The following is a 20,593-nucleotide window of genomic DNA, read 5'->3' as shown; positions in this document are numbered from 1 at the left end:
CCGAGGGCTCCCCACGCTCACCATGGATGATGGGCAGTGAAGAAGACAACAGTGATCTGTACTTAACATTAGGTGGCACAAAAGAGTTTCCTTTTGCTCACAGGAACACTGAAATCGATGGGCAATAACCAGCAGAGATTTTCCTTTCTTTAGACGATATTCTCCTATTTTCTCCAGCTTTCCAGCAGCCTTTGAAGTGCTTCTGTTTATAAACTTACTTGATTTCGTCTTTCATTGCATCCCTTTTGTCTCAACCTAATTTGTTTTAAAATAAGACATAACCCAGCCCTCGCTGTGGTTGTATTTACAGAGCAGCCAAAGGGCTCTAAAACGGGCTAATTTCAGTGAAACGCCTTCTGTCCCTCCTCCAAACCAAGGCTGCCTTGAGGAGCTTTGCCTCCCTGGGCCCAGAGGCACTGTGAGCTCGCAGGGCTGGCTTTAACCAGGGCTGGCTTTAACCAGGGCTGGCTTTAACCTGGACCTTCTCCATCAGCTGGGGCTGTTTACAAACCACGGCTCTTTACTCCTGCTTTGGTCCCCATGCCACATTCATCCTGTTCCTGGAGCTGACTGAAAAATCGGCCTTTTGGGGGTTATATTTCCTTCTGCTGCTGCTGTAATCCTTCTGGAGAGAGAGCTGGAGGTCGTGGTCCCTCAGCAGAGCCGCCCGGGCCCCGCTGCCCAGAGCAGGGGCGGCCGCAGGCCCGTTGCCCCCAAGGCTGCGGTGCTGCAGCTCACAGAGATTTAGCAATGAAATAAATCAGTTTTATGGTTCAGGAACAATGCATGGCCACTGTTCACATCCCAAATCCCTCTCGCTCCCAGGTGCAGGAGGGTTGGAGCGCTGGCAGTGCAGTGGGAAGGCGCCTGTCCACTCGCGTGCTGCTGCTTATTGAAGACCAGAGCTCGCTCTCTGCTCGGGCCGCTCCTCAGGATTCCTAAAGGTAATTTTTTTCCCCCCTACACTGCTGGCAGAAGGGTTGGGTATTGTTTTCTCCGAGGTTCGGCTTCAGAAAGGGGGAGAAGAAAAATAAATAAAATAAAAGCCCGTTTCGCTGGCGATCCCTTGAAGTTTTTGCCGCTTCCCTGCCTCCCCCTGCACCCCCGGCCGCCGGGGTTTCCCCGTTCCCCCGGTGGATGTGATTAAGTGTTATTGTTCCTCCGCTCGCTGCCCTCCCCGCCGGGGGAGCGGCCCGGGGCGGGGACGGGGCTCGGCGCCGCGGCCCCTCCGCTGCCGGCGGCCGCGGCCCGGGCACGGTGGGCGGGGGGACGGGCGGAACAAAAGAAGCTTGCCCGGTGCCCGCTGCCCCGCTCGCCGCCGCTGCCCGGGGCCGGGGGCAGCGCGGGGGCGGCGAGCGGGACGGCACCGATATCGATACACACGGAACGCAGCGGCTCCGCCGGTGGACACACGCTGCCCTGCCCCGCCAAAGCCGCACGGGTCCTTTTACCGCCCCAAAAACGCTTTTTTCCCACCCCAAAGCCGCGGCAGGTGCCAGCGGCACTGCCCGGATCGGCCCCTGGAGCCCCCCGGCCGTGCCCGGGGCTGAGGGGCCGGAGGAGCCCCCGCAGCCCGGCCCGGCCGGCGCACAAACCACGCACCCGCAGGTTTCCAGCTATTTTGTTTTTCTTTCGTAAAAATGTTTATTTAAACCTTTTGGTTTTTTTTTTAATTTTTTTTTTCCTTTTACAACAATAAAATATTGCGTCAATATAAACCCCTTGACTAAAACTGGTCGACAACCAAACGTTACAGCCACTCGTGTGTTTCGTTATTATTTTTATCCGACACCCATTTAGGCTTCTTTTTTTTTGTTGTTTCTTTCTGAAACGTTTTTTTTTTCTTTCTTTTTTTTTAAACATAATGCGGAATTTATTGAAAATAAATAATTGTTGGCAACTGCAATAGGCAATTTTGGATAAAATAGTTGAAAAAAGCAACCTTTAATGAAAATAGCGTTTATTATACATCAGTTACTAAATGAATAAACTAAATGATCTTTCTTTAAATTAATAACTTCCAAAAAACGTTTAATATACAAAACTGTACAGTTATAAAGTTGGCAGAAATAGGCAGGTCCTCAGTGTCGAGTTATTTTTTTTTCTTTTTCTCTTAATTTCTTTTTTTTTTTCCTATTTTCTTTTTTTTTTTTTTTTTTAGCGCTTACTGAAAAATACTTGAAAAATATAAATGTCGAAAGGAAAAAATCTGGAGGAGGGCAGAAAGGGTGAGGGGGGAGAGGCAAGGAGAGGAGGGGGACGCTGTGCGGGAGCTGCGGAGCGGGGACCGGCCCGGCCCTCGGGGGGCCGCGGGTGCAGCCCCGGGAGCGGGGGGGGGAGCCCGGCCCTGCCCGGCGGCCCCGGGGGTGCGGGGCTCGGGGCGGGGGGCGCACACACACACGGACAGACAGACAGACAGACACACACACGCTCACACGGACCCCTCGCGGATGGGTGCGTGGCCACCGCACCCCCCGCCCTTGGGGACAGCGCAGCCCCGGGCTGGGAGGGACAGGGGGAGAGGGGGCGGGTGCAGCTCAGCACTTCCCTGCGCCCGAAAAACGGCGTTTGCATTTTAGGGAATTTGTTTTGGTGGTTGAGGGTTTGTTTTTTTGTTGGGGTTTTTTTTTTTTCTCCCTGTTTTGTTTTGTCGGTGATTATTATGATTATTTTTTTTTCTTCCCCCTCCTCCCTGCCCTCCCCCCTAGAAAAGCTTTTCCACAAATCCAGCATCTCCCTGCGACGCGGAAAGAAGCTCAGCGTGAACCAAATGCGGGCGTTTTCTGTCCTCTTCCCTCCCTCCCTTCCTCCCTCCCCCCGACACCTCATTCCTCTTCACTATCGAAACAAAATACAGAGAAACCGATTTCCGAAGCGAAAGCGCAGAAGGATAAAGGTGTTTTACTACAGACCTCTCAGTCTGGCGCTGATTAAAAAGCCCAACTCATCTTCGGAAAGAAAAAAGACTGGCAAATGCCACGGGTTTGGTTGTGATGCTTAATTTCGGGTAAATCTCCTAGAAATAATTATTTTATATATTTATATATATTTTTTTTTTTTTCCTTGCGAGAAGAAGGGAGGGGGGAGGTCAGGCTTGTGACCCGACCGTTTTACGGTGTTGGGAAGTTCTTGAAAAGGAAGAAAAAAAGCTGCAACAAATAAGCCCGTTCTTCACATCGGTGCGGGGCTCCGCGGGGCTCCGCGGGCGCGGAGGGAGCCCCATCTCCTCGGGGGGGGTGAGGAAGGGCCGCGGCCGCCCTGCCCCGGCCCCGCTCGGTGACATTGCCGGTGCTTGGGGAAGGGAGGAACGTTTGGACTGCTCAATTCGATACAAATTAGGTCACAAATATTGTGTACAGTTTGTAGTAAAACACCTCAGACATTTAAAAACGCTATATAAGTCTTTAAAAATGCAAAACTAGTCTATTGTAAAACAGATTCACCTGAAATACAGCTGATATAACCAAGGCGCTGGAAGGTTATTCATAGGCACACATCTGTCTTTCCTTTTCTGTCGGGTTTTTCGTTCTCTTTTTTTTTTCATTTTCTATTTTTCCGTGGGTTTTCCCTTTTTTTTTTGTTTTTTTCTCGGTTTTTTTTTCCTTCCTTTTTGTTTGGGTTTTGTTTTGCGGTGGGGTTGGTGGGGGGGTTTTTTTGTGTCTTTTTTTTTTTTTCCTTCATCCTAGCGGAGACCGAAAACAAACCTTGTCTGCGAGTAAACACCGTGTGTGACCAGGTCGGAGAGAGGAAAAAAAAAATATTGCCGAGGCGGCGGCGGGCGGGGACCCCTCGCCGCGTCTCCCGAAACCATAAGTTAAAGCCCATAGTGCGGGCGGGCAGTGCCGCGGCCGGGCAGTCCCGGGGCCGAGCCCGCGGTCAGAGGTCGTGGCAGGCCGTGTCCGTTTTCACGCCGTGCGAGTACACGTCGTGCTGCGGCTGCTCGCCCGGAGGGGTCATGCGCTTCTCCTTCTGCCGCCGGTTGCAGAACCAGACCCGCACCACCTCCTTCTCCAGCTGCAGGCTGTCCGCCAGCGAGGAGATCTCCTGGGCGGCCGGCTTGGGGCACTTGAGGAAGTGCGTCTCCAGCACGCCCTTGACACTCACCTCGATGGAGGTCCGCTTCTTCCTCTTCCTCCCCTGCGCCGCGATCTTGTCGATGCTCGTGGGGCTGCCGGTGGAGGAGTCGGCCTCCTCCAGCCACTTGTTCAGCAGCGGCTTCAGCTTGCACATGTTCTTGAAGCTGAGCTGCAGGGCCTCGAAGCGGCAGATGGTGGTCTGCGAGAAGACGTTGCCGTACAGGGTGCCCAGCGCCAGCCCCACGTCGGCCTGGGTGAAGCCCAGCTTGATGCGGCGCTGCTTGAACTGCTTGGCGAACTGCTCCAGCTCGTCCGAGGTCGGCGTCTCCTCGTCCGAGTGGTCCTGGCAGTGGTGGCCGCCCAGCTCGCCGTGCTCGCCGCCGGCCTCGCCGCGCAGCCCCGGGTGCAAGCCCTGGCCGGCGGCGGCGGCGGGCGGCGGGGTGAGCCCGCCGTGCTCCAGCATGCCGCCCACCGCGAACCCGCCCTGCGAGTACACGCTCAGGGGCTGCCCGGCGGCGGCGGCGGCGGCGGCGGCGGGGGGGGCGGCCAGCGAGGCGCTGTGCGCCGGGCTGGCGCCCCAGGCGCTGGGGTGGTTGGCGTGGGGCGAGTGGTGGGAGACGTGGGGCGAGCGGTGGTGGATGATGGCGCCCAGCTGCAGGTCCTCGCGGCCCGGCTTCACGTCGGGCTGCTCCAGCGGGCCGCCCGCCAGCGCCGCGGGCCAGGGCGCGCCGTCGCTCAGGCTGGTCACCCAGTGATGCCCCAGCGGGTGCCCATTGCCGGGGACGCCCTGCAGGTACTCGCTCTGCAGCAGCTTCTGCGGGCTGCGGAACGGGCTGCCCTGCTGCATGCCCGCGCCCTCGGCGTGGGCGAGCGCGCCGGCGCCCAGCAGGCCGTAGGGGTTGGAGGCGGCTGTGGCCATGGCCGCGGCAGCCCCACGAGTTATACTGTGCCGCCGCCGCCGCGCCAGCCTTTGACATCCACCGGCACGGCGGCCCGGCGGCGGCCGCGCCGCGACTGGCATCCGCGCCGGCCAATGGGGGCGCGCCGCCGGCCGAGCCGACCAATGGGCGCGGCGCGGGGGCGGGGCGAGCCGCGGCGGGGCGGGGCCGCGGGGCCGCGCGGGCGCGAGGCAGGAAGTGAATCACTCCGCCGGCACCGGGGGCCGGGCGCGAGGCGGCCCCGCCGCTTAACTCCTTCCGCGCCGGGCGGGGAGCGGCGGGGCTGAGGGGGGGTTCGGCTTAAATGGGGAGCGCCTGGGAACGGGGGGGCGCGGGGGGCACGGCTTAAATGGGGAGCGATTAGCGGCGGGCAGAGGTTAAACGGCGGCGCCCCGGTGGCAGCCCCGCGGGACCACCCCGGCGCTGCCCCCGCCCGCCGGTCCGGGCGCGCTCCGGGTGCGCGGCGCCCGCTCCGCTCCGCTCCGCTCCTCCCCCGGTGCGGCTGCCCCGAGCCGCGCGTCCCCGCCTGCCCCGGGCCGTGCGGCACTGCCGCGCTCGGTCGGCAGGAAAAAAAAACGGAGAAAAGCCCCAAATAATAAAAAACAGCCCCCAAAAAAGGAGCTTCCCGGCCTCGCCGCCGGTAAATCCCGGTGGATGCTCCTCAAAGTTGGCAGCGCGGGCGCGGTGCGCCGCCGCTGCGCGCCTGGCGGGCGGGCTGCAGGGCAAAACGGGGGAAAAAGGAGAAAAAGGGGAGGAAAAAAAAGTGAGAAAAGGGAAAAGAATGGGGGGAAAAGCGCGTGCGGTCCCCGGGACCCCCCCGCGGGAGGAGCGGGGGGAGCGCGGAGCCCCCGGCCCGGCCGGGCCCGGCGGGCAGAGCTCCGCACCCGCGGAGCCCCGGCGGGGCGGGCGGAGGCGCAGCCCCGGGACCCCCGACCCGCCGGCGAGTTCCAAAATGACCTTTCCCTGCATCGTTTTGGAGGTAACCGAGCTGCGTAATTATATTTGCACTTCCAGAAGACTGCATCAGAGTCCCCTTATTGGTTTGAAATTCCATTAAATATATTGCAAGAGCTCCTAGGTTAAGCTTGATTTAAATTTGCATACATTTTCATATATTTAGCAGAAATAAAAGAAGGCTTGCAGCTACCAGAAAGTCATTAAGGCATTAGTTTCTCTGAGAAGACAGATCTGAAGAAAATTCAAGAAAATGAGAAAATAGATCTAAATAAGGTGAGCGCTCCTCTGGTTCCTTCCGAGCCGGGTCCCATCGCTTTCCTCATTATAATAATAATAATCACAATAATTTCTCGCCGGGGCAGCGTGTGAGAGGGGTAAAGGCAGGGCTGGGTGCTGAGGAGCGGAGCGGGCCGGGGCAAATCGCGATATATCGGCGACTCCGCGGGTCCCCGTCGGGCGAGCGCTGCGCTGCGCGCCCGCGGGGGTGCGGCCGGGGGGGGGTTGGGGGGGGCGGCTCGGAAAATTAAATCAGAAAAAAGGAAAAGTAAATAAAAGAGTGAAGTTTGCGGTAGAGGGGCGGCGGGGGGGTCAGCGGGAGGGCCGCGAGCTGGGGATGTCCCCGCTGGAGCCGCGGTGCCGGCGCGGGGCGGTGCGGGCGGTGCGGGGCGCGCAGCTCCGCGGCCGAGCCCGCCCGAGCGCGGGGAGGGAGGGCAGGGAAGGAGTTACAGCAGCAGCTTCTTCCTCGTTGGTTTTTTTAGCCTTTCCTTTTTATTTTTTCCCCTTTCCTTTTTTTTTTTTTTTGTTCCCCCCCTCTTCTTTCCTTTTTTTTTTTTTTTTCCCACTCTCCGCCTTCACAAGCTCCTCGAAATAAACATCACCGCAGCCCGCGGGGAAAAAAAAAAGAAAAAAAAAACACCAAACCCCCCCCCCCCACACACACACCAACAACATCAAATCCGCACTGTATAAAAACGTAACTAAATTATTTAAAATTAATTTGCACTTTAACTTCCGAAACAATTTTTCAAATCCCATTGCCCGTGAAAATAGATGTTCAGATCCGCCGTTTAATTAAGGCAGAGTCTCTGGCAGGGAAATAAAACCCCGAACGTCCCATTTTAATCTTTGCTGCAAATGTAGCTAAGGCAGAGCCCGGCTCTGCTCCTGCCGAGGCGGCTCTCACCTCGCCTATAGCAGAGTATGGTGGATTTTATAGTGTTTTTATCTGCATATAGTTAAATCTTCTTGCTGTTCTAACTAATCTGCTGGAGAGGGTTTCTTTAGCTCTTTCCTGTCAGTCTAACTTCCCAAGTGTAACAGATGCCGCTCTCAAGCGGTCCTTTCTGCTGCTTTTCTTTATTCAGCCTCGCATTTTTCTCCCCATGATCTGGGTTTCCATAGAGAGAGGAATAAAAGGGGGACCATGGCCACAAATCCCCTGCCCCATGCAGAATAAAAGAGCCTTATTCAATAGCCGACCCCGTCTGGACATGGGAGAAAAATAAGTACATGCAAAGCTACTGTTGCAAGAATTTGTAACTTATTTTTCATAGACCGAAACCCAATAAAGTTTTTTTTTATTATTAAAAAAAATGTAAAAAAAAAGTTTTTGGGTTCGGACTGCGCGCTGGAGCCCTTTGGCTCTGGGTGCCCCCGCCCCGGAGGGACCCGCGTTTCCTCAGCAAATAACTCGCTTTAATATCTATTTTTTCTGCTAAATCTTTGGCGTGAAAAAGCTCTCACAATAGCTGGAGGCAGCCACCGTCCTGGGGCAGCGAGAAGTCGCTATAGAGAACGCCCCGCTTTGAAGTGCGGGAGCTGCGATTGTGTCGAGTCCCCCTGGCACCGGCGGCACCGGGGCTCTCTGGGGTCACCGGCTGCGTGCCTCGGCCGTGGCCGTCCCTCGGTGGTGGCAGCGGTGTCCCCCCGCGTGGGGCAGGGCTGGCTGTCCCCGCTGTCCCCGCTCCGCTCCCTTTCCGCAGCTCCGCGGGGGCTGCGCTCCTTCGGGCTCTCCACGGGCTGGAGGTTGGGACCTGAACCCACCACCGCCGTTATTATCGTGACAGAGCTGATTTTATTATATTTAACAGATTTTTTTTTTTTTTTTAACCCACTACAACCACCACCACTCCTCTCATTGTTCATCCGCGGGAGGGGAAGGAGAGAGAGGGGAAAAAAAAAAAAAAAGGTCTAAAAGGGGTTCGTTTTGATTGTGTTTAATACAGCATGAAGCTCGGAGCGGTAAGCTGTGCCTCGGTGTCGTGACCTCTATATTGAAAACTTCACCTTCAACACAAGTTCACTTTAGAGACAGGACGAGTTAGATTGCGCTTGGTGGGAACAAGTGCAAATTTAAAAACAGAGTCAATCATAACGGGGGTGGGGGCTGGGAAAGGGCAATTTAACCGTTTCTGGAGCCAGGAGTTAAGGTTTGCATTGTGTACATCCAGGCGCTGGGGCTCCTGCTGAAGCCCAGCCGCCCATCAGTGCTGAGAAAGCGGCTCCTGGAGCTCCGGAGAGGCTTTGGGAACACCTAACCAGCGTGGGGGAAGCTTAGGAAGCAAAAAGGAATTTACAGAGTATTAGCAGAAATTAGCCAATACCGACACAAGCTCAATTAGTTCCTTTTTTTTTTTTTTTTTTTTTTTTTGGTCTCTGTTGGCTGCTCTTGAACGTGAGTAAATGCTGTGCAGGGAGAGAGGAGGGAGAGAGCCACACAGCCATCTCCGAGCCATAGCCAGGAGATGGACTGACAGATTGCAAATTAAACTAGTCCTAATGTACGAATGAATGCGGCCCCCCCCAAATCTCTCCCAGCACCAGCCCGGCAGCAGAGCCCGGCACGGAGGGAGCGTGGCTGCGGCTGGGCTGGTCCAGGGAGGGACAATAAAGCCAATCCCGGGCAGGAAAAATCACAAGGTAAATAGTATTTGTATTCTAACTGCTGCGATTTCCGAAACGGTTTGGGCGACTCCTTGCTCCTCTGCTCGAACCGCCTGTTATTGTTGTTATTATTATTATAATTATTATTATTATCATTAATATTTTTTCCACGTTGTTGATGTTTGAAAAATGTACTTGCTGCGGGAAAAAAAAAAAAAAAAAAAAAAAAAAGTCGTTCATTCGTGCACTGCCCCGTCATGTTCAGGTCACTGTTGGGTCGGGTTTAGGAGGTCTTATCTCGAACATTTGGTTGACGGAGCAAAAAACCCGTAAATATTCCGGGAAGTCTCCCCAGAGCGCCCATTTTTGCGGCGGGAGCGGTCTCACCGTCTGTGTGTGACATCCACGAGCTGGGGTTTGCTGTGTTTGGTGCAGAAGCGCGGATGGGGCAGGGCCCGCTGCGGCCCCGCTGCCGTCCCCGGCTCGGGCGGTGCGCGGCGGCTCCGGGGTCAGGGCAGGAGTTAACGGAGCCCCAACAATGCCGAGCCCTTCCCTTCTACGCAGGCACTTTGCTCACCGTGCCATTCCAGCCGGCGTGATGACAAGAACGCGCTGGTTTCATCCCGGACCGAAATCCCGTGGTTTTTTGGTCGTTGGTTGTGTTTTGTTGTTGTGGTTGTTTTTTTTTTATTTTCCGGTGAAGCTTCTCCCAGCGATCGGGGGGATGCGCTCAGGGATGGGCGCCCCCAGCTCCTGCCAGCGCAGAGGCCGTCCCGCCTGCGCTTTAGAAATAATCCAAATACAATTCCCGAACGGACAGAATTCTGCTCAGACATGTTTAAAGGAGAATGGGTTGGATTTGAGCACTGGCTAGTTAACCTCTGTTGACTAATGAGACATTGAAGACAAATCGCTCTGTTCCTTGGATGACAAATACCTGCGTTGCTGTTTGGTAGCTTACCGAGCCATTTCCATGTGGGGTTTGGGTTCATGTGTTGTGTTTTCCCTTTCATTTATTTATTTATTATTTATTTAACTATACGCTTTTCCAGCTGTAGCAGTCGGCGTGCAAAGCATCCAGCGATGCTCCTGATCTCGCAGAGGGATTGAAACGTCTCCTGCATTTTGAAGCGCCTCGTCATCCCTAGATTTACGTTTATAAATACGTAGATGCTGCTGCTAATTCTTGGTTTTCTCACAGACTTTCGTGTGTTTACGGCTCGGTGGAAAGTTTCCTCCCCGCTCCCTCCAGATCGCGCCAACCAAAGCTGTTATAAAAATGAACTTTCAGGCCAGGCTGCGTTGCTAAAAGATGTTTCCTTATTGAATCGAGCTTTGGCAGTGCAGGATGGTGATGGTGGGGCAGGCTGGGTGTCGTCCCCCCCAAAAAAAATCCCCAACAGCCCCTGCCATAGCTCCATGCTCCCCATCCCCAGCGTGTGCGGTTCCCTGGCACCTCCTGGCAGGGTTTTTCTCTCCCCTCCGCCCAGCAGAGCGCCGGTGCGAGGCTCTGGAGGCTGCAGCATCCCTTCCCCTCCGTGCCCTGCCCGTGCCGGGGGGTCGCGGGGGCTGCGGGCGATAAATCACCGCGGGCCCCGGAGCGCACACGGGAGAGTCGCCATCAAAGCGGGGGAGACAGCCCTCGGCTGCGGGAAATAAATGGGAATAAATCAAAGCGGGGGCTGCCCGGGCCAGGGGGTGCCCGGGGCCCGCCCTGCTCCGCCCGGGAGCGCCCGAGCGGAGACGGGCAAAGGCGCTCTGCAAACTTTTAATGAAATCACCGGCGGTATCGATTTCTGTGGGTTTTTTGTACCGCGCTTCAGACATTGGAAAGTGTCCCTCTGGGGATGGGGGAGGGGGCAGAAGGCAGCGGTGCAACGCGAGCTGTATTGGATATTGAGTTATTTCATATTTTAGAAAATCAACGGCGTCTCTGAGGGTCCTCCAGAGAGGAAAGGACTCCGGGAGGGGCTTGAGCCAACCCACAGAGCCGGGGTTTAGCCATGCAGGTATCAGTTTGCAGTCCCCTCGTGGAGCTCTAGGGGCCCGTGTTATCCCCGCGCTCCCGGATGGAGAGCCCCGGGAGAGCCGGCTCTCCCCCTCGGACAGCGCGTTCTTGGAGTGCCACATCCGAGTATTTCCTATCTGCCTCTTCTCCAAACTGTTTAGAAATTACTAGTAGCGGATAAGTAAATTGCAAGTAAACCTAGTGAATTAGGAAGATTCTCTATCAGTTTAATTTATGTTTTATAGTTAGTTTAGCCTTCTGATTTGATTGCCTTAGTAATGTGAATTGCCTACAGCTGCTGATGATACAGCTTTAATTCTGTTTTAAAGGTCATGTAAACATGTGCCTGTAGCATAAGGAATGCAAATTCAATTCCCTTTTAATGCTTCCTCACATTCACTTCACAGCCTTCACCTAGAAAATTAGCAGGATTTAATAGGGAGCCGTGTGGCTGTTGTGATTCCATTAAAAGCCCCTCTCCCCCCAGGCGTGGCTCTCCCGGCCCACCCCACGCCCGTGAGGCGGACACGGAGGCGCTTCCCACGCCCGTTTTGGCGGAAATCGAGGCATTTTCCACCTCGGGACGGACTCATCCCTTCACCTGGATGCTTTATCCGCAGGTAACTGTGCCAGGGCTGGAGAACCCGGCGGCACCGGGAATTCCCCCTCCAGGCAGCCAGGGCATCACCCAGGTGTACCCCTGTGCGTAAGGCTGTAGTACAGCCGCGTGTTCCTTACGTCACGGTGAAAGACGGTGCTGGGAAAGAGAAAAATGGATAAAAATTCTTGTTTTGGGCCGAGGTGGGCTCTCCACATCAGCAGGAGGAGAAGCTGCGCCGCGATGCCAAGGTGATAGGTGTAAATGCGAGGCGCCTGCGCCTTGCAGACGGGCATTTTCGAATTAATTTTTAAACACAGCCAGCTCTGAGTTCATCAGAGATTGCTTCACCCTACTGCAGGGATAAAGAAAAAAAAAAAAAGAAAGAAAAGGTAGAGCCAGGAAAAAAATTATTACACCACTGTCTTCCCCCTGGTTCAAAGGGTTTTAGTGAAGTTGCTGGGAAGTTTCGCCTTTGAACGGGCGGGCTCTAACGAGCGGGGAAGAGCGTCAAAAAAAGCCACTCTGGAGTCGCTTTGAAAAGGGAGCGATCTGTGCAAAGCGAACCAGGGTGAGAGGCGATCCCGGGCCCCTCCGGCCACAGGGACCCGGCAGCGCCCGGGGAGCCCGCACCAGGCACCGGGGAGCGGCGGGACCGGCCCCGGGTCCCGCGGGCTCCTCGCGGGGACAGCGCTGTCGCAGGAGGTACCCACAGCCCCTGTGGGTGTTTTCCTGCTCTCAGGGGCGTCCTCTGCGTTACCCCAAACACTTCCCGGCCGCCCGCGGGATGCGGCAGCATCCTCACCTCATCTTCATCGCCAGCACCCCTGCCTTGATCCCCATCGCCTGTGTGTCCCCCCCAGCTTCATCCCATCACCTGTGTGTCCCCCCCAGCTTCATCCCCATCGCCTGTGCCTCCCTCAGCTTCATCCCCATCGCCTGTGTGTCCCTCAGCTTCATCCCATCGCCTGTGTGTCCCCCCCAGCTTCACCCCCATCACCTGTGCCTCCCCCAGCTTCATCCCCATCACCTGTGCCTCCCCCAGCTTCATCCCCATCACCTGCGCCTCCCTCAGCTTCATCTCCATCCCCTGTGTGTCCCCCCCCACAGCTTCATCCCATCACCTGTGTGTCCCCTCCAGCTTCCTCCCCATCACCTGCACCTTCCCACCAGCATTCCCACCGCTGCCTTCATCCCCATCACCCCCGCGTGCCTCTGTCCTCATCCCCATCACCCCTGCCTCTCCAGCCTTCATCCCCACCCCTCTGCCTCCGACCCCTGCCTGTGCCAGGTCCTGCTGGGCCACCCCGTTCCCCACTCGCTGTGAAAATGGTTCGGGTGCCCTCAGGTGCCCCCCGGAGGCCCAAGGAGCTGCGGTGCTGAGGGCACCTGCCCCCTTCCCTGGCAGTGGCAGCAAGGAGCCCATCCTGTGCCCGTGTCTTCCTTGGCAAAAAATGAGCGTTTTTTAGCAAAATCTGAATACTTGTAATAACAGCTCATTGGTGATTCTGCTAATGTTGCACACCTCATTAAATAGCCCCAAACACAAGGAGGTTTAAATGACTTTATTGAATTAAAAATAGCATAGGAAATCACCTATGGTACTTTCATCAAATAATTACTGTAAACTCTATACATACAGAGAGAGATCCCTTTTAACAAATCCATTCCTAAAACACGGGGGGGTTCTGCTTAATGGCTGAAATAACTTAGAGCAGCACAACCCGCTTGAAACATTGAGCCACACTCGGGCACTTCCTAATATGTTCCTGTGTGTTTCCCTGAGTGTTTTTCTTCCTTATCTTTTTTATATCTGAAGTTCTATTCCCCTCCTCTACTCCATGTATTTGATCATTTTTTCAAGTCCCTTGGCTGAACCAATCTCTTTTCATGCAGAGGATAAAAAGAGAAAAACTTCAAAGTAGGTTCAGGTAATTAACAGCTGAGGGGAATATAATCTAAACCATAGGCCCTGCTTTGCACCCAGGTCTGCTTTCAGAGCCAGCCGGCAAGGGAGTGCCTATTCCCTATAGCATCCAAATCTGCTTCCTCTGAACAGCTTTGCCAGGCCTCCAGTTATCACATCTGCATTTCAAACACCATGTCTCTGGCATTAATTATTAATTAGCCTACAGTCACCCCAGAGGATTTAAGTTCCAGCCTGCACATACTTATTCATTGACCTCTATCTTAGTTTTTGTTGGAAAAAAACCCACTAGAATGCTTAATAATTTCCTTTCTCTCAGACCCTCTGTTCCAGTTTCGTGGCAGGGAAACAGTATATTTTGAGATGGAAAATCACGGGGTTGTCTAGAAATTTGTTTAGAGCAAAACGCTATGTCAAGAGTTTGAACAAACCATTTCAAAAGATTTAGAAGGAGTTTTGCTGGAGCATTTTTACCTTTGACAAATGAATTTATGGATTTCCCTGAACTGAGAGATGGTGGAGACAAATGCAAGGCAGTTTGGCTCAGCATGGAGCAGTTCTCCATGTGCACTTTAAAAATACAAACTGGATTTAATTACTGGGTAGCACATTTAGAGGATCAAACCAAGGCAAACGTTCATGTGACGGCTCTGGGGTTACCCTGCTATTGACACTGGTAAGAAGGAAAATAAAAATGCTGTTGCAAGGCACAGGAGTGCTTGGGCATTAAATCTGAGCTCTGTCCCCAGGAATATGGAGCTGAAGGAGCCTATTTTTGTATCAGTCCCAAGGTAGTTTGGAAGAGCTCCTCAGCCATTAGAATAAGTACATATCTCACTGCTGCTTTCTTTGCCATTTTGTGTCTTGAGATTAAGGTTCCAGAAGTAAAAATACCAGAGCAATCAGGTAGAAACTGAGTTATATGATTCTCTTTTTTTCTCAAAACTCCATGAAATTCAAAGTGCCTGGTTAGAGTTTGGATGAGCTGTTTATTGAACACTCCCTTTTGTTAATGGATTTTAATGCTACAATATCCCACCCCTCTTTTAATTCCTCATGCAATAATCCCGAGATAAACTTTTAAAAATGTCGCCGTGGTTTCTCATTTTTATTTGTGGTGCTGCTATCTGAAATAATCACTGAAACATGAAATATTTCTCCACTTTGCTTCCTAAGGAAGTGTTTAGTCTGTAATCACGAGGTCAGACTGGTTGACTTCTGTGCCAGCCTAGAATTGATTTTTGAAAGCATTTAATCTGCGCCTAAGACTCTTTGAATTCCTATTTAGTGGAGGATATGGAAAAGAGCTCTGAGACACCAACATTTGTGCTTAAACTGCCTCGGGAAACAAAAATGCCTTTTTCCAAAATTGCAGCTAAACCAACCCTTTCAGAAAATCATAAGCTTGTGCTGAAATGAACACCTGAAAATAGATGTAGGGGCCAAAACTGTTGACTTCCATAAGGGATCTCTCTCCTCAACCTCCCTGAGAGTTTTGAGGAGTTGGTTTGTTGCTGCTCTTTTATTATTTTCACATTTTATGAGTAGATCTGGGGAGCGTTCAGCATTCAGTAATAACTATTTTTTCCTCTGCTTCAAATATTTAGACTATTTCTTACATTCAATTTAAACAGCAAAAAGTGCCTGTATTTCACAAGGAAAAGAGGAACAGGCAATACTTCAAATTTAATTTCCAGGAAGATGGTTCCCATTTATAAAACAACAGATTGTATCTTGGTGCTGAAGAGGGAGGTAGATCCAGACTATTTTAATGAGACATCCAGGACCTTTTAATCACTTCTGCAGTGATACTAATACCAGTAATAACAGTGATAATGGAAAAAAAACCCTGGTGTGAAACCAGGGCTGGAATCTGTTCTCGGTAAATGTCAGAATGTTTCTGAAATTAAAACTTAGTGTTAATGTAGCTCTGTTCCATATGAATATTAAAGAGGAATAGGGACTGAATTTCTTCCACAGCAGCGAGATGTTGTTTTAGAAAACAGCCACATGGCAGCTCGATCTGCAGGGATGGGTCTGGGGTGATCTTTGGGGGTGGCTGAGGGTGAGGGCAGCTGGGCTGGGTTTGAGCCCTCTGCTGCTCTCTCCTCCTTCTGCCTTTTGTTTACATTTATTGCCATTTATTAACCAGGTCCTTGGGATAAAGGTTCCATGCCCCAAGATTGGAAAACTGTTCCCAGTGCTGTTAAATTACATTTCTGTGTGGTTATAGAGCCAGGAGTGAGGAAAGCATGAATGTACAGATACAGTGGGTTTGACATGTTGTGAAATATTTGTACTGTTCATGTTAGGAGAGATGAATTTCTATAAGAAGCCTATTTTATGCTTCATTTTATATATATTTGCATTTATAGCTTTCTGTTAAAGCTTAAATATTTTACTCTGTTGGTGAGATCTAACCCTTGGCAAGTCTGGAAATGCTTTGACCTCCATTCTTATTACACTCTTCACTTTTTTTTCATTTAAAATAACACCTGCAATAGTTTTCCAGCCGTGCCTGACATCCACCAAGGACTAAGCTGGAGCTGCATTTTGTATTTCGAATGTTTCACACGAACATGTTTGGAATTCAGATTTGGAGGGTTGCAGATCACTTTTTATGTAGAGAAGCCACATGGGTAATTCTGATTTTCAATTACTTGAAGAGTGATTATGGTAAAAGACTGTTGATTCCTTGTGTGCTCGGGGTCCATGGGCATCTCTTGATGAAGCCCTGGGTGCAGTTTGAGGGAGGTTTTGCCACCTGTGGAACAAAGCTCTGGTGGAAGGCCTGGGTGAGGTAGAGATCTGTGCAGATGTTGCTGTGTCAGCAGAAATGGGGTTGTATTAGATTAAATTAGATCAGAGGAAAATGTGGGGCTGGACCTTGAGCTGACATCGCTGCACAGGGTGGTGCTGAAATTTGGGGAGCAAGGCTGGGTTGCAGGAGCAGAGGATTTGTGCAGTGTCACCAAAGGCTGCATGAGTGACGTCAGAGTGATTTTGGGTAATGTTTGAGATAATCAAAGCCTCTGTGAGATCCTTGTTCTCCTCATTGGTTTTGCCTGGCAATGAACGTGCCCTGGATGTGCAGCATGTGCAGAATTGATGTGATGAGGGTGGGAGCAGGGAGGACCCATGAGGAGCCAGCAGATTCCTGTGCCCAGAGGTGCCACAGATCCTCAGCTGTGGGACAGCAGAGGGTGAGTGGGGGCTTTGGCATGGTGACCATCAGCCAGGTATTTCTGTACTCAGCCTGAGCCCATCCTGAACTTGCTGTTTCCCTGACTACAACCTGTCCTCCTAAACTTTCCTTTCAGCCACGTCAGCCTTAAAGCCCCAAAATGTGACATCCTCAGAGCCCTGGCTTGCCTTGCCTGGTGCCTCATCCTTTGCAGCAACCCCGGTGTGTTTTAGCTCTTCCAAGGCAGGAGAGGGCTCAGGGTGAGCCTGGCAGTGGCCACAGTCCCTGCTCCTGCCACAGCCCCAGCTCGTGGCCACCCGTGCAGGATTTGTGGGGTGGCTCCTGCCAGGCAGCCCCTGGCACAGCCGGGCACGTCCTGCACCTGGGCTGGGCACTGAGCTCCTTGCCAGTGCCCCTCTGCAAAGTTTTGAACACTTTTTAGAGTTCCCCATCCTCCCACTTATGTATTTTCCTTTCTTTTTTCTAATTTATTTTAGTTTCTCTTTCCCTCTCCGTGCAAAAATTGCCGGGGCTCCGTTTACTGCCCTTGCTGGGAGTTTGCAGTGGAATAAGGTAATGGGGCCAGGTTGAAGGTGAATTGTCACAGTTTGGGTGACTTCAGTCAGCTGTCAGTCCAGCCTATTTGGTTGCATATAATGTGCTTTCTAAAATAAAACCTTTCATCACAAAAATCATAGAATATTGGAATAGTTTGGGTTGGAAAAGACCTTAAAGATTGTCTCATTCCTACCCTGCTGCCATGAGCAGGGGAAAAAAAATACGAACAGCATTTAAAAAAACATTTATACTCACAATCTAAAGAATAAGGATGATATTGGGGAATTTTTGACTTTTATTATCATTGCTGTAAGGTTTGAAATCACAAATCTGAGTGTGTGTGCCATGTAACTGCTACCACCAAATCACATGTAACACTCCATGGTAATTGTGTTCATAATTATGGAGTTAATTGAATTTCTGCAATAGTTAAAAACGGGCACATAAAAGTCTCTCAAGATTAAATGTTTTAGTTAGGGAAGAACACACTCTTTTGGAATAGTGAATAAAACAAAAGCAGTTCTCATATGCAAGTGAGCTTAGGACTGATGAAATAACCTCCCAAAACGAACCTTGTTCATAAATGCTGCTCCAAACTGGGGTCACACAGGAGCCAGGGATTTTTGCAGTGCTCTAAGGAGGAAAAGCTGAGTGTGTGGAGGTGTTTGTGAGCTGGAGAGCCACTGTAGAGGAGCTGCAGCCTCTGCATCTGCCAGGCTTGGGAGGTATAGGAGTGCTCTAAAAATGCTTTGCTGCCAAATTAGCCCTGCTATTGACAGGGTAATATTGGAACAACGTGTTAGAAAGTCAGATTTTGCTTTAGCTCTTGGAAAGGAGAGGTAGCTCTTTTTTTAATTTTTATTTTTATTTTGTGATCTCATTGGTGTTTTTGTGCCATTTTGGGCTAACTTAACTCTCTGATTCCACAGAGGAGTCACGAGATGTAAAACCACAGAGAATGTGAACCTGTGGGTCTTCTGTCTTTGTCCTGTATGTTATCAACTGATTTATCTTTGGAGAGAAAATAATAAGGGCAAGAATTCCCAATGTGTTTGATATTAAACCTGGACATTTCACCATGGGCAGAGTCATCCTCCTGAAAATGAGAAAAGGTTGATAAAAACATATTGGAGTCTTCTCTCTTCTCTTCTCTTCTCTTCTCTTCTCTTCTCTTCTCTTCTCTTCTCTTCTCTTCTCTTCTCTTCTCTTCTCTTCTCTTCTCAACAGAACCACTCTTTTTTTCTCCCCCCAGAAAAATAATTTTATAAGTTTAATCATTGCAAGAACAGACAGACATTTTCAACAATGAAATAATACACATTTGTTAAAAACAGCCCCAAATGTCAGCTAGCACAGCAATGCCCCAGCCCTGTAGGAAATCCAGCTTTAATACCCCTTTTCCAAAGGATCATGTGTGGAGTTTCATTATTTTCCAGTAAGATTCACAGGAGACTGTTTCTTTTAATATCCTGTTTTTCCTACTGATGAGATTGGCTTGAGTGGGTAAAATAAAAAATATTGATAATTAGACCTCAGGTCCCTCCTCTTTGGCAGCTGAGAGTTTCCATTCACTGCTCTTTTTGTTAAAAGTTGCCCTGTTCCTTTCGACGAGCGGGCTTTAATTTTAAATATTACTGATGTGAGCTGATGGAGTAAAAAACAGACGAAGTCCCCTCAAAGTGCCCCGAAGTGCAGGGGCTTTATTTGTGAGGTTTGTGCCTCGGCAGCCCCGCTCCCCTCCCCCAGCAGCGCACTACAAAGCGTGTTGTACAGGGACTCCATTAATCCTACATTTCCTAGATGGTATCTGAGGCACAGTGGGTTTCCACAGAAATTAATTTGTCCTGACAACAGGCCTAAAGATTGGAGTCCAGGGATCACTTGGCAAATTCCCTTTAAACTGAGCACAATAATAAACAGAAAGCTGATAACGACAGTTCTGAAAGACCACACAGAGGCCGGAGCCCGAGCCGAGCGCTCGCCGCGGATCCGCGGATGCTGCCGATAACGGGGCTGGGAGCTCGAACGCCTGATAGGAAAATGAGCCCCTGATTTATGCACACTTTCATATCCCACCACTGGGCAGGGCTTGCTCCAGTTCCAAAGAGCATTTTTAACTCTTTTCTGGAATCAAAGGCAAAGTTTGAGGTTGATCCGGTTCTGCTCGTTCATATTTAATTTTCATTTTAGCAGCTCCGCGGTTGGTTTTTTTGTGTCTTATTTTAATACAGCCCCAATTTCCTCAGTGCATCTTCCACGTGTAAGCATTAGCAAAAGTTGGACAGTGGGTAAGATTAGGTTTCAAGGAATGGACCAAAAAAGTTCTCCATCTAAATCTATTTTCTTTCAGATAGCTTAGCGTTCAATCATCTCCTCTGTGGTAATTCCTTCTTAAATATAGTAAAAAGCATTTTAGACAGAGTTATTGCCTGTTTGCTTGGTTTTATTTATCTTTGCCATTGCTTATTTAAATGCTGTTGTTTTCCCAAAGTTAAGGTCTGGAAATATATACTGATATAGGAAGTGAATAAACAAACATTCAGTGGATATTTTAGAACTTGTCAAGATAAGAGCGTTTCAACCCCTGATATTCATTAACATAGAATTTAGAGTTTTGATGATAATTAGGATTTGTGGCATGTCAGGAAAGCTCTGCCAGTTGCATCTCTGAAAAAAGTAATCATAATATTAAGAGTTAGGACTGATAGGGTGATGTTGAGTAAGAGAGATGTTGTGTAACTTTTCACTGTTCAAGCACATGGTATATAACGATTTAAGCAATGAGTTTAAAAAAGGAGGACAATCTAAAAAGATGTGTGGAAAAATAGATTTTATTATTGAAAGGTATCTTGAAATTAAAGGCTAATTTTGTTCTCGATGTCCAAACTATGAAATAGCAGCCTATGAGGCAGAGGGGGCTGTGTAACTATAAAAGGATGATCCTAAAGGTCTTTCCCAGCCTCAGCCCCCTGTGATTCCCCAAGGCAGAGAGGTATGGCTGTGCACCTGAACAGCAGGAGTCCTGTTTGATCACTTTTAATGGGGCAGATGTTCCTCTGGAGATGAAAACCCAGCACTTGAGATATCCACACTCCGTGATCCTCAAACACCATCCCTCCTCCACAGGCTTTGCCACCTATGGAAGCACTGCTGGAGGTGAGCAGTGATGAGGTGCTGTGGTTGGGTCGTGCCCAGAGGGCAGGAGCAGGTGGGTGCTCCGTGCCCATCCCTCCACCCCAGCTCCAGAGGGGTGGCAGGGGATGGCATCTCCATCCCAGCTCCAGAGGGGTGGCAGGGGATGGCAGCTCCATCCCAGCTCCAGAGGGGTGGCAGGGGATGGCAGCTCCATCCCAGCTCCGGAGGGGTGGCAGGGGAAGGCATCTCCATCCCAGCTCCAGAGGGGTGGCAGGGGATGGCATCTCCATCCCAGCTCCAGAGGGGTGGCAGGGGATGGCATCTCCATC

The 20,593-nt window shown here is 51.2% G+C and overlaps 2 protein-coding genes across 17 annotated transcripts in view; one reads left to right on the top strand and one right to left on the bottom strand.

The window, feature by feature from the left end:
* Positions 1-1,925: 1,925 nt before the first annotated feature.
* Positions 1,926-5,066, bottom strand: POU3F4 (POU class 3 homeobox 4). Its single transcript, XM_054641473.2, has one exon. The coding sequence runs from the start codon at positions 4,993-4,995 to the stop codon at positions 3,877-3,879; it is 1,119 nt and encodes a 372-aa protein (XP_054497448.1). The 5' UTR covers positions 4,996-5,066; the 3' UTR covers positions 1,926-3,876.
* Positions 5,067-5,370: 304 nt separating this feature from the next.
* The window catches only part of LOC129125855 (uncharacterized), an 86,151-nt gene continuing 70,928 nt past the window's right edge, over positions 5,371-20,593 (top strand). For 5 of the 16 annotated variants that reach the window (XM_077185900.1, XM_077185899.1, XM_077185898.1 and 2 more), the window contains exon 1: positions 6,808-8,890. In XM_077185900.1, coding sequence (XP_077042015.1) covers positions 8,762-8,890 — 129 coding nt within the window. In that variant the 5' untranslated portion in view covers positions 6,808-8,761. Of the gene's footprint in view, positions 6,245-6,801; positions 8,891-11,349; positions 11,483-20,593 lie in introns of those variants that run through there. The other 11 variants (XR_013184236.1, XR_013184235.1, XM_077185902.1 and 8 more) reach the window with 11 other exon arrangements.

This window comes from Agelaius phoeniceus, chromosome 14 (genome assembly GCF_051311805.1).
Source record: "Agelaius phoeniceus isolate bAgePho1 chromosome 14, bAgePho1.hap1, whole genome shotgun sequence".
In the NCBI taxonomy this organism is placed as follows: domain Eukaryota; kingdom Metazoa; phylum Chordata; class Aves; order Passeriformes; family Icteridae; genus Agelaius; species Agelaius phoeniceus.
Note: the sequence above shows the minus strand (reverse complement) of the source record. Positions and strands in the feature narration are given on the sequence as shown.